The sequence below is a fragment of the Mauremys mutica genome, chromosome 3 (assembly GCF_020497125.1).
Source record: "Mauremys mutica isolate MM-2020 ecotype Southern chromosome 3, ASM2049712v1, whole genome shotgun sequence".
In the NCBI taxonomy this organism is placed as follows: Eukaryota; Metazoa; Chordata; order Testudines; family Geoemydidae; genus Mauremys; species Mauremys mutica.
In genome coordinates this window covers 120,817,388-120,833,656 of record NC_059074.1, presented here as the reverse complement: position 1 = coordinate 120,833,656, position 16,269 = coordinate 120,817,388, and the positions used below count along the sequence as shown (strand labels likewise).

The following is a 16,269-nucleotide window of genomic DNA, read 5'->3' as shown; positions in this document are numbered from 1 at the left end:
CTCTTCCCCCTTGGGTAGGGTTACCCTCAGTCCTTGTCCCTGAGGCAGAGTCTCCCTTCCTCCAGTTCTCTGGTCTTTCAAGTCTCAGCAACACACCTCCAAACTCCAGTCCTCTCTCCTTCCTCACACCCCCTGACTGCCTGAAGCAGGGGGGTTTATTAGGTTCCTGACAGGGCCTTAATTGACTACAGGTGCTCCAATTAACCTGTAGCAACCCTCCCTAGTCTACAGGGAACCATGCCTTAATTAGCCTAGGGCTTATATATTTCCCTTCTACCACTCTCCTACTGCTCCCTGGTCCTGCTGTATCACAATATACAATTTCTTTAGTGCCTACATGCATACTTTGTTTTTGTAGGAGGTTCCCGTAAACTCTTTCAGTGCCTTAGCATGAATAAGAACACTCTGTATTTACATTTGTAGGGACTTGAGGGAGAACTATTGCAGAAACCCAGATGTTGATAGAGCCCCGTGGTGTTACACCATTGACCCCGGTGTGAGATGGGAATACTGCAATCTGAGGCGGTGTAGCAATGCACAACTAACTTTACCAAAGCCCCCTCGGCCAACTATCGTATCAACCCTTCGTACAACGACAGCCACCCAAACAGGTAACCAGCAAAATATAATCATTATGTCAAAGTCCTTTAGCATTTAATATGGCTTCCATCCATCAAAATGCTTAAGTACGTACTTAACTTTAAGCATGTGAGCAGTCCCATTGAAGACAACCCTTAACAACTTGCACCATCAAGCCCGTATGCATTAGTGCTTCAGACACATGCCTGAGGCCCTGACTCCTAGAGTCATGTGAGGTCAGATGTATCTAACCTTTCCTTTCAAAAATATTTTCTAACACTCAGGGCTGCCAGGAAAAGCTTCAAGATGTGGCCCCAGTGTAAGTGATGCATGATGTCTGCATACGTTTTCAGAGAGCCTGAAACTGGAGCTCAGAGAAGTGTGAACTGCCCCATTCATCTTCATTAATTATTAACTTTGAAACTCTCCTGAGAGTGCCCCAGTGACACCAACCAAGCAAGGAACTGGTGTAATGGGGGCTTTTTCAATTGTGTTTTCCTAATTCAATTGTAAAAGATATTCAGCCTGATATTTTATGAAATAAAATTGGGATTTCATAAAATTGCTCTAAATTCACACATTTTGTGAATTTCCAACACACATTTTGACAAAAAACAAACAACATTTTCATTATCAGTATTTTGCCCATCTCCAGCAATATTCTAGCCTACACTATCTTATACTTTCTTATACCATTCTGCTAGTTTCTTTTTCTGCTACACCCCAGGGCATGTAAGTATCAAAAGTACATAACCTCTGAATTTGGCCCAGTGATACATAGCAAAGAATCACCCTCTTGTTTTCTTTCCTAGTTGCAGACTGTGTAGTTGGCAACGGTCTAGACTATCGTGGTACAATAGCAACCACTGCGAGTGGCAAGACTTGTCAAGAATGGAGTTCGCAGAAACCTCACAGCCATGATTATTTCACGCCAGTGACTCATCCCCGGGCAGGGCTGGAGAAAAACGTAAGCAGCGGTTCTGACAATGCTTCCTGCTGTTGAGTAGTCACTCTTTCCGCTCTGATATATTTGTGGAACACTGAAGAACTCTTCTTACTTTAATTTACTTTTCTCAGGACAAACTAAGAACCTGATCATGTAAAAACTCTTATTCAAGTGAACAGATCTGCAGGTAGCCTCCCCTGCTGGAAGGAGCAGTCTGCAGTAGCAGCCGGGACAGAAGAGGGGGACATAATACTGGTTCCAGGCTTCTCCAGCCACAGCACACTCCTCAAACACCCGTCTAGACAGCACCTATGGCCCATCCCAGGACACAGCCACCCCCACAGCCACCCTCCTACCCCCAAGGCCAGCACAACCCTTTAGGCGACCTAGGCAGTCACCTAGGGCGCTGACATTTAGGGGGTGGCGACCGCGATGGCCGAACATCCAGCCGCTGCAGTCATCCTCAGTGTTTCGGGGGTGGAACCTTCTGCCGCCTCTGTTGGGGGCACCATTTTGGGGGCAGGACCTTCCACCGCCTAGGGAGCCAAAAAAACTACCAGCACTCCTGCCTACGTCAGCACCCCTCCAGCTACCCTGACACTCCCCCTTGCACCCAACAGCTGCCGAGTTTTGTGTGGTTCCATGTCCTACCCCTGCCATGGCTTGCGGCAGGGTGTGTGTGGGACACAGGGGGCCAGTTTCCTCCATTTCATCCTCAGTAATGTGGTTTTGGCCTCCACTGGACCCAGACTCCCAATGATGTGAGAAATTCCAGTCCCCAAACCCCACTGGGGGATAAACTCCCTCTGATTGGGGGCCTGCCCCACTTCCCTGCCTGCTGGAGTGGAGCAGGGCTGCAGCAGGCTGTGCTCTCCCTCCCCGTAGGAGCTGAGGAGAGTTTTGAGGTAAACTGATAGGGCAAAGGGAGCAGCTGACACCATTTTCACAGGAGGAGGGGGCAGAAAAAGTCTCTCTCCCTCTCTACTCCCTCCTCCTTCTCCTCCCATCCTGGGAGCAATGGGTCCGTCTGCTGTCTCCCTCCCACTTCCCCTCTGCAGCCTCCAACACCTCATATGGGAACAGGGGGATGAAGAACCTGTGGAGCTGCAGTCAGAACAGAGGTGCTCTGAGCAGCGAGGGGGAGATGTGGGGGGCTGGGGTGCATAATGTATTGGGCTTTGGGCAGATATGGGGCTGTGTGGCAGCAAAACAGATGTGGGGATTAGGAGGTGCCTAAGTAATTGCTGGGCTAGTGGGGTAGAGAGTTAGAATGTTGGGGGTCCGGGAAGAAGCTGCTTAATGGTGTAGACTAGATTCCAGCCAGCGAGAGCTCCTGCAGCTGGGCCAGCTGTGCTCTGCACGTTTGGGGCTGCCTATAAATTAGGTAACATGCTGTTTGGTGATTTTTCAAGACCCATGACCCCTTGGAACAGCAAAACAAACATGCACAATTGAGGACCAACCCATCCCCTAATGTGTTATGTAATTTATGGACAGCCCCTGTGGGGGAGCTGGCAACACTTTAACTGCCACACACCCCGGGGGAAGTTCAGAACTCAAAAGAAACACTGACAGCAATTGCATTAAAAAAAATTCTCCTGATTTCTGAACGTTTGGAGTTGGAATTCTGAACTCTCATTCATCCATGAGAAATGCTGCACCTGGAGAAACCCAAATCTTGGCAGCTTTGATAGACCCCTTGACATTAATGGATCTGCAAGTACCAGTAAAGTCTACTTGCATGAATACGCTTTTGCAGGATTAGGCCCTGTTTGCTTGTTTTTGTTATGCTTGTAATCTACTGCAGAAGTGCTTTTCTTTCATGAACTGAAATTAGGGCATATTTATCAGAACTGTCCATTGCATTTGGGTGGGGGTTGATTTTGGGAAAGGTTAACGGATGCATCCAAACATAATTCACTAATTTGATATGAAACGTGTATTCCTCAGAGAGGGAATCACACGGGCTATGCTCTGGTCATTCCTTGGTATTTGGAGAAAGATTCATTCCCCTTCCTACCACCTGCACAAATCCCCAGCATCTGGCCCAGCATTTCAGATTGAGCCCAGGGAGATGGATTTGCCCCTAAGCTGTGGCTAGGTGGCACAACTGGTTAATGCTGTAGGCTGAATTTGGGGTGAGAGCCTGTTTGACATAGTTCTTTTTTCAAATGCATTGAGATAAATTTCTGAGTGCAGATAAAATCAATTACATCTTACACCATAGCACCTTCCCAATAGAAAAGACTCTAGCTCCCACCCCACATCCAAAGCACTCCCCTCCTTCCTAAATATTAACTCAGGAAAAAGCCTGTGTAAATAAACATATGCTAATGATATTGGGTATGTTTATTCACGAAAAAACCCACAAGAGAATTCAGCAGATTTTCAGGGGGCAGCTCACAACTGACACAAATGGTGGAGAGGAGAGGAAACATTTAGACATTTCTTAGCACTGCGGTGTTTAAGCATTGATATGCAGGTTAGGATTGATGTACATTGGCAAGCTATGTAAGAGAAGCTTCCACTATACCTGCCTGGCCCCATGACATACAGGGTCCCTTGCAAACCTCAAAACAGATGCTCTTTGCCATCTCCTCAAGATCTTGAAAACAAAGTGGGATTTGGAAAGGCGCTTAGCGTTGGCTTAACCACTGTGATTGACTTCAATGATAACAGAGTTAGGTCAACACTGAGCGCTGTAGGAAAGTCCCATCTTATGTTTGTTGTACCCTTGAGTCCATAGGAGCAATTGGAGTTTCAGGCTGGCTCTGCTATTTGTGGCTTGCCTGGCTGAAGAAAGTTGTATCAGTTTTACTTTCATGACATTTCACTAAATTCATCTAACAGTTTTGAGAAAAAGAGAACAAAGGATTTTATTGCAATGAGAATAATTGATTATCGACAAAACAGTGAAATGGTGTCTGGGGGAAAAAAGCCAACATTTAGTTTTATATTATAAGAGCATAAATCAATAACTTTTAAATTCCTTTCTTAATGCACAGGGCTTCACTGGTTGTTTTGTCATTTCTGTATTTATTACAGTATTGCAGGAATCCTGACGGAGATATTAATGGTCCTTGGTGCTATACGACAGACCCGAGGAAAGCCTGGGAATACTGTGAAATCACCGAGTGCCGTAATTATTCTTTAAAGAGTCTTGTCTCCCCCATTTACACTTTTGAAAATATTTTATGACACTTGCGATGGGTAATTTTATTTTTTAATCTGAGTGGAAAAGACAGGCTTTAACAACAGCTTTATATTTCAAATTATAGCTCCATGTAACTGACAACAGCATCTGCTGGTCATAATCAGCTAAAGTTTAGGTAAGAAAGTGGTGTCTAATCTCTACAAGATTGTCTGATCACTACAGAATATGCTGTTTGTCATTGCTGGAGGTAGTCATCCAAAAACTGAAGCACCTCACATCACTAGGCACTATTAAAACATCTTGGGCAAACTCTACACAGAGGTTCTTATTCGCGGTTGTAACTAAACCCCACCCCAGAGTATAGGCCTGATCTAAAGCCCATTGAATTGAATGGGAGTCTTCCCATTGGCTTCAGTGGGTTTTGGATCAGGCCCTAAATCTGCAGGTTGCTCTCACGGCTATTCTGTCAACTGGCACAAGCAAGGAGAAGGCTGAGCCAGGCTGACCTAGAGATACTCTTATTTAGTGCATCTCCCTGGGCTCCTCTGCTGGAGGGGAGCAGTCCTAGACATAAAAATAACTCTGCCCTTCCCTGGCAAAATGCCCTTCACGGGGGCTGGGGGTTGCATCTGGCCCTAAATATTTAAGAGCAAAGCCCCTTAATTTGTTTACTTACAAGGAAAGGCATTTGGGGGTCAAGAAAGGGAAAGGGTTGAAGGTGCATGTTTTACTCCAAGCTTTGTATTGAATGTAAAGAGCAAGGCTCATATTCTAGCTTCTGGGAGACATGACCAGGAGCTGCAGGCATGCATCTGACAAAACGCAGGCAGCCGGTGGGCTGTGACTGCTGCTTCCCACACTGATCGTAATCACCTCACTCTTACCTTGTGCTCTCCACCCCCACGTTTGTTGTATCCACCTGTTCTCTTGTGTCTTACAGTTACACTGTAAGCTATTTGGGGTAGGGGTTGGTATTTTGTTATGTATGTACAGTGCCTATGGCCAGTAGGCCATACTGCAGTACAAATAAATAACCACAACAACAGTGACCTGAAATGAGACTATCCCCGCTACATGCTTTCTAAAGATTTTATTTTGCAAGGGTTAATAATTCATTTCCAAGACACTGTGTGCAAATCAAAACCCTGGGACTCATTGAATTAAATAGGAGGGCTGACTGCATATGGAAGTCAAGATGTAGCTCCAACTTTTGAGCTCTCTGGAATAGGATTTTAAAAGTACAGAAAAACATGAGCACTCTGGTTTGCTTGTAATGGCAAATATTACATGGACCACAAACATTTTCTCAAAACAAGTTATTTGAAACAGTAACTAAGAAGAGGTGGGTTTGAGAGATCTCTCCCTAAAAATAGCCAAACTAGCTGAAACCTTTTTAAAATTAAAATAATGTATATGCAAATATGTGCTTACACTGTACCTAACATGCACACACAAGGGCTTGAAAAATACAGCCTATGGCTGGGAGCTGGATTGCCTGTCAGTTAATTAATTGTGTGGTTGTACTACAGTAGCATCTAGAAGCCACGGCCCACTGTGTTCCGCGCTGTACAAGCATAAAACAAAGAGACAATCCCTGCCCCAAGAATGTATATAATTTCTCCACTCGGTGTTCTTGTAAGATGGACACATGATGCTTGTCCTTTGGGAGTATCCCTTACCAAACCCCAGAATAGAGCAAGTAAGCAGAGTAAGGGACTCTGCAAGATACACACACCACAACTGTAAACCAACCCCACTGGCTTTATTGTAGGGTATACAAACTCCACACTAGAGAAGAAGAGGTTAAAGAGCAGTTCTGGGCCCAGGCAGCCTCACCACACCCCACCTGCAAAGGCTGGAGGAGGAGGTTAGAGAGAGTAGCTGAGTGACAGGCAGACAGTGGAAGTAAACTGCACTCCCCAGTGAGCTACTGTGGCCTGACCATTCCTGCAAAGAAAGGACTGGTGAAACTGTGAAGGGTAGAAACTATTTTTATTTTCAGTTCTTTACTTTATCTTGTGGGAAGAGAGGGTAGCAAGTGATCCAGGGAGGCAGCCGTAAGGTGCCCTCCATTATGCCCTGGATCAGGCCCCTGTGGAGAGGATGGCCCTGGATTTCCCTAACACTTTTAAAGAGGGACAGCTCTGAAAACTTATCCATTGGTGGGGAACACAGAGACAGTGACTGAACTTCATTTACCATTGCTACAGATTAGTTTAAATGCAGGCAGAAGATATGGTTTTTAGGGTTGCTGTACTCAGTCAGAGATGGAAGGATACTTACTGAGGCAATTTGGGGAATGTGTTTTCTTATTTTTCTTTTGTTCTTTCCCCCCTTATTTTAATTTTAGCCCCATTTTGTTTCTGACTCACTGATATCCAAATGATACATCTGTAAACTTTTTGCCATGTAAATCAATGTGTTGTCATCTTGAAAGCAATATTTTGGTCACAGACATTATTAACTGTTCCAGGGAAGAATAACCTAACAATGTTTATGCAGTTTTTGCTGTGTAATCGCTTCATAAAGAGTGACAAGCTAGAGAAGGTGTAACGATAACCTTCCTCTCCCCGTTTATTTAAATATATTGTGGATGGTATAACAGCTGCTTTAAAATTCTTCAGGTTGACTTCATTTCATTTTTTAGCTCCTCCCGAATATAAGTGTGGAAAAGCCAAGACCCCTCCAAAGCTGTGCCCTACAAGGATTGTGGGCGGGTGTGTTTCAAATCCACACTCTTGGCCCTGGCAAATCAGTCTCAGGACAAGGTATAACTATTCCACATTGCATTACAACTTACAAAGCACCTCAGTAACAACGTTACAGAAAAGACTTAACTCTTCATGTTTCTGTATGTGGAGCTGACGTCTTCTGGAGAGTAGTCTTGATCTCTCCCTAAAAATGCCTCCAAACTGAAATGCCTCTAAAATAAATCTTTTAAACAAAATATATTGCACAACCTTTTTTCCTCTTGACAAGATTGCCCCGAGCTAGTAAATGTAATTTAGTTAACTAGAACCCCTCCTATTTTGTCCTAAACATTTACATAGGGCAGATTTGAGCCACTAGTCCAAAATGTGCTTTAATTTTACTGACATGGGAAACAAATAATTCCCATTGAACGCAACGGGAGTTATTTGTATTCTGCCATCGGGATTTAGACCCAGGGGTGGAGCTAGCAATTTAAAATTTGTACAGATGGATTTCTGTCATCCCTGCTTATACAGGATCCAGTCCTGTTTCCATTGCAGCCAATGGAATACTTCCATTGACTTTGATCAGAGCTGCATCAAAACCATAATCTCCATTTTCAGTGTCATGTTGGTTGTGATTAGTTATAGAGATCTAGCAGTGCTAAGAAAAGGACTGATGAAAATGCCCACAAAAATCTGCTGGTCACCATAAAAAATATTGTCCTCAAGGCAATGAAAATTGTATACCTTGGCATCCGTTATATATGCCTATCTACTGCTATAGTTCAAGTCACCTACTCACAGCTATGCATGGTTGCAAGCTTTTGCAATTTGTCCAGTAGGACACCACAAACCAAATGGTTAAGATTAGGGCTGTCAATTAATCACAGTTAACTCATGCAATTAACTCAAAATTATCATGATTAAAAGAATTAATCACAATTAATCACACTGTTAAACAATAGAATATCAATTGAAATTTATTAAATTTTTTCAGATGTTTCTACATTTTCAAATATATTGATTTCTATTACAACACAAAATACAAAGTGTACAGTGCTCATTTTATATTTTTATTCCAAATATTTGCACTGTAAAAATGATAAAAGAAACAGTATTTTTCACCTCATACAAGTACTGTAGTGCAATCTCTTTATCATGAAAGTGCAACTTGCAAATGTAGATTTTTTTTTCTTACATAACTGCACTCAAAAACAAAACAATGTAAAATGTTAGAGCCTACAAGTCCACTCAGTCCTACTTCTTGTTCAGCTAATCGCTAAGACAAACAAGTCTGTTTACATTTACAGGAGATACTGCTGCCTGCTTCTTATTTACAATGTCACTTGAAAGTGAGAACAGGCATTCACATGGCATTTTTGTAGCTGGCGTTGCAAGGTATTTACGTTCTAAATATGCTAAACATTTGTATGCCCCTTCATTCTTCGCCCTCCATTCCAGAGGACATGCTTCCATGCTGATGATGCTCGTTAAAAAATAATGGCTTAATTACATTTGTGACTGAACTCCTTGGGGGAGAATTGTATGTCTTCGGCTCTGTTTTACCCGCATTCTGCATATATTGCATGTTATAGCAGTCTCGGATGATGACCGAGCATATGTTTGTTTTAAGAACACTTTCACAACAGATTTGACAAAACGCAAAGAAGACACCAATGTGAGATTTCTAAAAATAGCTACAGCACTCGACCCAAAATTTAAGAATCAGAAATGCTGTCCAAAATCTGAGAGGGACAAGGTGTGGAGCATGCTTTCAGAAGTCTTCAAAGAGCAACACTCAGATGCGGAAACTACAGAACATGACCCACCAAATATGAAAATCAACCTTCCGCTGATGGCATCTGACTCAGATGATGAAAATGAACATACATCGGTCTTCTCTGCTTTGGATAGTTATCGAGCAGAACCCATCATGAGTATGGACGCATGTTCTATGGAATGGTGGTTGAAGATGAAGGGACATATGAATCTTTAGCATCTGGCACGTAAATATCTTGCAACGCCTGCTACAAGAGTGCCATGCAAACGCTGGTTCTCACTTTCAGGTGACACTATAAACTAGAAGCTGGCACCATTATCTCCTGCAAATTGTAACCAAGTTTGTTTGTCTGAGCGATTGGCTGAAGTAGGACTGAGTGGAGTTGTAGGTGCTAAAGTTTTACATTGTTTTATTTTTCAATGCAGTTTTTTTGTATATAATTCTACATTTGTAGGTTCAACTTTTATGATAAAGAGATTGCACTGCAATACTTGTATGAGGTGAATTGAACAATACTATTTCTTTTGTTTTTTACAATGCAAATATTTGTAATAAAAATAAATATAAAGTGAGCACTATACACTTTGTATTCTGTGTTGTAATTGAAATGAATATATTTGAAAATGTAGAAAACATCCAAAATATTTAAATAAATGGTATTCCATTATTGTTTAACAATGCGATTAATCGTGCAATTAATCTTTTTAATCACGCAATTAATAGCGATTAATTTTTTTAATCGCTTGATAGCCCTAGTTAATATATGTCATAATATTGATTATACTTCTGAACATAGAACACTCCTGTTGAAATTGGGACAATCTTTCAAAATTCAAGATAGGTGTCAACTATCTTTTCTCATGTTTTGAGCCAACCAAACCTCAGCTCTTGATAAAAATCAGTATTTACTTTCTCATGATCTGTAGAATAAAATCTGGGAATCCTAAAAGCTCCTGAATAAGCAAAGATGATAGTTTACTAGTAGTCCTCACTGTGCATTGCTGTGATAGTGAAGAATTAACTTCACATTCTCAAACTAATCTCATGCCTTTCCTTTCTATTCCAGTTTCAACATGCATTTTTGTGGTGGCACTCTGATAGCCCCACAGTGGGTTCTTACCGCCAAACACTGCTTAGAGCGGTAAGTGTCTATTGTAGCCAGCTGCAGATATTTCTTACAACTGGAGAGGAATATCAAAGGGGAAAAAAGTGTGCCTGGCAAGGTGTTTCTTTGATCTGTCTGAACCAGAAGCTGGTTTTTGCCAGAAGCTGGGAATGAGTGACAGGGGATGGATCACTTGATGATTACCTGTTCTGTTCATTCCCTCTGGGGCACCTGGAACTGGCCACTGTTGGAAGACAGGATACTGGGCTAGGTGGACCTTTGGTCTGACCCAGTAGGGCCATTCTTATGTTCTTAACCAGCCAATGCTGCACCTACATGATGGCTCTTAGAGTGGTTAACTGCTCTGTTACTTCTCATCCCCAAGCTCAGTTCATTCAAGTTAGAGCAGATAGAAAGAGATAGGGTAACAGTGAGGATCCTTACTGAATAATGTACCTGTTCATATCTGTAAGGGCAGCACAGTCAGGCCCTGATTTGTGCATGTGTAATAAGCAAGAGAGGTGCTCAGATATCTCAAGAAAGCAACTAACTATCTTGAGGAGTCACCCAGCTATGTGAAGCTGACACACTGATGGCTGAAAAGAAAGCTTCATGTCATAATAAATGTTAGTGGGATACGTGAAGAGACCTTAATAAGCAAAACTCTGCATCCAAAACAGAGTATCTAGTCATCTGACTTCATGGTTGCTGTAGCTATAATACTTAGAATATTTGCAGTTGTATTGTTGCATTCAAACTGTCACGTAGATGACATTTATAGATGAAAAATCCCAGCTGAGACCAGAACGTGCTTTGTTTTTCAGATTCTGATACAAAGAGATGACCAAAAATATGATTTCATAGACCTAAAGGCCAGACGGGACCATTGTGATAATCTAATCTAACCTCCTGCACATTGCAGACCACAGAACCTTACCCACCTTCTCTTGTAATAGATCCCGAATCTCTGGCTGAGTTCTCAAATCATGGTTTAAAGACTTCAAGTTACTGAGAATCCCCCATTTACTCAAGTTTAAACCAGCAAGTGGCCTGTGCCTAGGGAGACCAGATAGCAAGTGTGAAAAATCGGGATGGGGTTGTGGGGTAATAGGTGCCTATATAAGAAAAAGCCCCAAATATTGGGACTGTTCCTATAAAATCGGGATATCTGGTCATCCTACCTGTGCCCCATGGTGCAGAAGGCGGCGAAACCCCCCCAGAGTCTCTGTCAATCTGACTTGCAGGAAAATTCCTTCCCATCCCCAAATATAGCGATCGGTTGAACGCTGAGCATGTCAGCAAAACCCACCGACCAAACTCCTGGGAAAGAATTCTAAGTAGTAACTTAAAGCCCACCCCATCTAGTGCCCCATCTCTGGCCATTGGGGATTTTTGCTAGTAGCAATCACAGATGGGCCACATGCCATTGTAGGTAGTCTCATCATACCATCCCTTCTATAAACTTATCAAGTTCAGTCTTGAAGCTGATTAGATTTTGCACCCCCCACTACTTCCCTTGGAAGGCTGTTCCAGACCTTCATTCCTCTGATGGTTAGAAACCTTCTTCTGATTTCAAGCCTAAACTTGTTGATGGCCAGTTTATAGCCATTTGTTCTTGTGTCAGCACTGCCACTTAACTTAAATAACTCCTCTTCCTCCCTGGTGTTTGTCCCTCTGATGTATTTATAGAGAGCAATCATACCTCCCCCGGCCTTTGTTTGGTTAGGCTAAGCAAGCCATGCTCTTTGAGTCTCCTTTTATAAGGAAGGGTTTCCAGTCCTCTGGTCATCCTAGTAGCCCTTCTCTTCACTGTTCCAGTTTGAATTCATCTTTCTTAACCATGGGAGACCAGAACTGAACACAATATTACAGATAGGGTCCCACCAGTGTATTGTATAATGCCAATAGCACTTTCCTATCTCTACTGGAAATACCTCGCCTGATGCACCCTAGTATTGCATTAGTTTTTTTCACGGCCGCATTACATTGGCGGCTCATAGTCATCGACAAATACACCCAGATCTTTCTCCTCCTCTATCGCTTCCAACTGATAAATCCCCAGCTTATAGCAAAAATTCTTGTTGTTAGTCCCTAAATGCATGACCTTGCACTTTGCACTATTAAATTTCATCCCATTTCTATTACTCCAGTTTATAAGGTACCCCAGATCTTCTTGTATGATATTCTGGTCCTCCTCTGTATTAGCAATACCTTCACACTTTGTGTCATGTGCAAATTTTATTGGCACATCCCCACTTTTTGTGCCAAGGTAATAAATGAAAATGTTAACTAAGATTAGTCCCCGAAGAACTCCACTAGTACCCTCCCTCCAGCCTGACAGTTCACCTTTCAGTATGATCCGTTGTAGTCTCCCCTTTAGCCAGCTCCTTATCTACCTTTCAATTCTCATATTAATCTCCATCTTCCCCAGTTTAACTAATAATTTCCCATGTGGAAGTGTATCAAATTGCCTTACTGAAATCCAAGTAGATTAGATCTAGGGCTTATCCTTTGTCTAAAAAATCAATTATCTTCTCAAAGAAATCTACCTTTTGTAAGACCGTGTTATACTTTATCCCAATTACCCTTTACCATTATGTCCTTAACTATTTTCTCTTTCAAAATTTGTTCCAAGACCGTGCATACAATTGAGGTCAAACTAATGAGCCTGTAGTTTCCTGGATCACTTTTTCCCCTTTCTTAAAAATAGGAACTATATTAGCAATTCTCCAGTGATAGGGTACAGCCCCCGAGTTTACAGATACATTAAAAATCCTTGCTGTTGGGCTTGAGATTTCATGTGGCAGTTCCTTTAATATCCTGGGATGTGCAGTGTGACAAATTTTCTACTAGCTAGAGGACTCTACCTACGCCTAGCTTTAGTGCAATATGAAAGGTTTAGTGGGAATAACAGTGAAAACACCCTGATGAGAAGCCTATCCACTCCCACCACCCTAGCTTCAGTTAAAAGGAAGGATGCTGTGATTAATACCAGGGTGCTATCTCCTGAACTTACTGAAGGAGCTATCCTTCATATCAATGCCTGATAAAAGTGTCGCTCCCTTGTTTATGTAGGCTCTTGAACACCACACGCATCACTGTAGTAATCTGTGCATCCCATCCACCCCTCCCATGCCTACCTTCCTCTGGTTGCTGATAGAGTTCCCAGAGTTCCTCCTCTCTCTACCCCCATCCTATTCCTAGCACCTCATTCTAACCAGGGCACCATTCTGCCCTCCCCCACTTTTCTGGGTGTTGCAAAAACAGATGGGCTCTCCACCACTCTAGTGATCCCCCGACCGGCTGCTGCTGCATAGGGAGGGTTTATGTCAACACTCTTCTACCCTTTTCCCAGTCTCTTGGTTGCTGGGGCAGAGGAGGAGAGCATATGTCTACCCCTTGTTTCGGGTCTTCCTCCCCAGTAAATAGCTCCGCTACCTGCCTCTGTTGCTGCTTGTATCTTGGTCAAACATTGTCATTTTCACTGTACCCCCTATACACCTTCCCTCATAGGATTTTGAGTAGCAGCTGTGAAATTGATCACATGTCCACTGTTGCTACTTGGCAAAGCTCTGAGCAGCAGCAAAGCCACTGGAGCAGTATATCTGCAGTTTCAGGAAGAAAACATGACATCACTTTATAGACTCTGGATTTCTTGATAACTATAAGAGCTAAACATTTAAAAAAATAACTAATGCTTAGATTTTTGCAAAAATCATCAGTATGTCCCAGCTCCCTATCAACTACAGTTCTCCAGGACTTGCTCCCCACTCAGCAGGGGTGCAAGCCTTGATTATCTGTATAGAACCTCACCATATGCAATCACCTCTTACAGGTCATCCAGGCCTTCTTCATATAGAATCTTCCTTGGACTACACACTGAAAGGGCAGACGAGGCGTCTGTGCAAACCCGAGATGTTGAGAGAATATTCAAGGAACCTGGTGGGGCAGACATTGCCTTGCTGAAGATGCGCAGGTATCGTTTCAGCCAAAGCTTTCCCCCTAAAGCCCTTTAGGCCAAAGTCATGAGTGTCCTTGTCTGGATTTAGATTTGACAAATACGTGGTGTGGAAGTGACTAGTTAATGGACAGTGGGCAGCTACCCATACCACAAAGTGTATAAAGTCATTTCTAAGCATTTCTTACAAGCTTCAAAAATGTGTTTACATCTATGCAGAATACATATTAATGACAGATAAGCATACTGAAAATACTACAGAACAGACCAGTTTCCATCACAGAAATGTTGGACTGGAAGAGACTTGGAGACATCATCTAGTCCAGCCTCCTGCACTGAGGCAGGACCAAGTAAACCTTGACCATTTGGCCAGGTGTTTGTCTAACCTGTTCCTAAAAACCTCCAATGATGGGATTTCCACAGCATCCCTTGGAAGCCCATTCCACAGCTTAACTACCCTTATAGTTAGAAAGTTTTTCTTAATATCTAACCTAAATCTCTCTTGCTGCAGATTAAGCCCATTACACTTCTTGTCCTATCTTCCATGGACAGGGAGAACAACTGATCACTGTAGCCCACGAAAGCTTATGCTCAAATAAATGTGTTAGTCTCTAAGGTGCCACAAGTACTCCTGTTCTTTTTGCGGATACAGACTAACACGGCTGCTACTCTGAAACCTGTCCTCTTTATAACAGCCTTTAACATCTTTGAAGACTGTTATAGGTCCCCCATCAAGCTTCTTTTCTCAAGATGAAACATAGTTAAATTACTTGGTTTGACTAAAGAGATTTTAAAGGAGTATGGCAGGAAGAATTTTCCAAGTTGCACTTCTGTATTACATAAATCAAAATTACACTTACGTGTCAAACACATTCCAAAAGGATTCCAAGAGGTTTAATAATGCCCCCTGCCCTGACTCCTGCACCCCTCTCTCACCCTGTCCTCTGCCCTGACTTTTGCACCCTCCTCACACTTCCCCAGCCCCCTGCCCTGACTCCTGCACCCCCCACACTCCCAACTGACTTCTGCACCCCCTCACACACACACAGCCCTCTTCCCTCCCTGACTCCTGCAACTCCCCACACCCCTGCCCTCCCTGCCTCCTGCACCCACCTTACACACTCCCAGCCCTGACCCCTGCACACACACCCCACATCCCCACCTGCACCCCTCACATTAAACAGGAGCTGTCCCAGGTAAGTGCTCCACACCCCAATCCCCTGCCTCAGCCCTGAGCCCTCTATCGCACCTAAGTCCTGGCCAGACCCCGCACCCCAAGAGTTTTTTAAAAAAAAAATTTTATGAAGTGCTCTAATCCAAAGTGCTTTACAATAGTTAGCTAATGGTGCAAACAATATTTGGAAAGATCATCAAGTGGTCCGCTGAGACCCTCAGCGATTTTCACGTGGTCTGTGGAAAAATAAGTTAGATTACAAAAACAATCAAGGTACCTCACTTTATTTTCATTTACTTCCTATTATTTATAGGAAGAGGATGAAGAAAAAAGATTGAAAAACGGGAGTTTGTGTGGGGGCAAGATAAGAGAGAATGTTCTTTTTCTTGGCTGGGTCCCAAGGAAGGGCCTCAAAAATGAAGCTGAGCACAGGGACCCACTAACCCTAAATCTGCCACTGCCTAATAGAGAATTTCTAAAATTAGGAGTCAAAACTTGGAGAGAAGTCAGAGGTATGGTCTGATCCTGAAAAATCTCTGTTCCATTTTCAACCTACGCAAGCCACAATTTGAAGTCTAAGCAGGGCCCCTGAGTTAGTCAGAAGCAATTCATTTAAACTTGGCTCTTTGTCAATGCATGGAAAATGACCTGAGACCTGCTAGGTTTTGTGGTTTTCTGCTGCAGAAGATATTCTCTCCAAGATGAAAGAGATGGGTGTTATGCTCATGTCACACAGGTGTAAATGATTGCACAAGGTGCAAGGAAAGAATCGGATCCCCAGGCATCCAGCACCTGAATCTTGGTTGAATCCCGAGCAGTCCAGTTGCATTGCTAGCAGATGGGCAGTTAAGACTCAAGATGGTTATGTTTAGGCATGTGA

At 43.0% G+C, this 16,269-nt stretch overlaps 1 protein-coding gene across 2 annotated transcripts in view; it reads left to right on the top strand.

The window, feature by feature from the left end:
* The window catches only part of LOC123367290 (plasminogen-like), a 61,439-nt gene that overhangs the window by 39,431 nt on the left and 5,739 nt on the right, over positions 1-16,269 (top strand). For both annotated transcript variants that reach the window (XM_045011429.1, XM_045011430.1), the window contains exons 11-16: positions 424-611; positions 1,392-1,546; positions 4,571-4,664; positions 7,327-7,447; positions 10,219-10,293; positions 14,093-14,233. In XM_045011429.1, the coding sequence (XP_044867364.1) occupies positions 424-611; positions 1,392-1,546; positions 4,571-4,664; positions 7,327-7,447; positions 10,219-10,293; positions 14,093-14,233 (774 nt within the window). The remainder of the gene's footprint in view (positions 1-423; positions 612-1,391; positions 1,547-4,570; positions 4,665-7,326; positions 7,448-10,218; positions 10,294-14,092; positions 14,234-16,269) is intronic.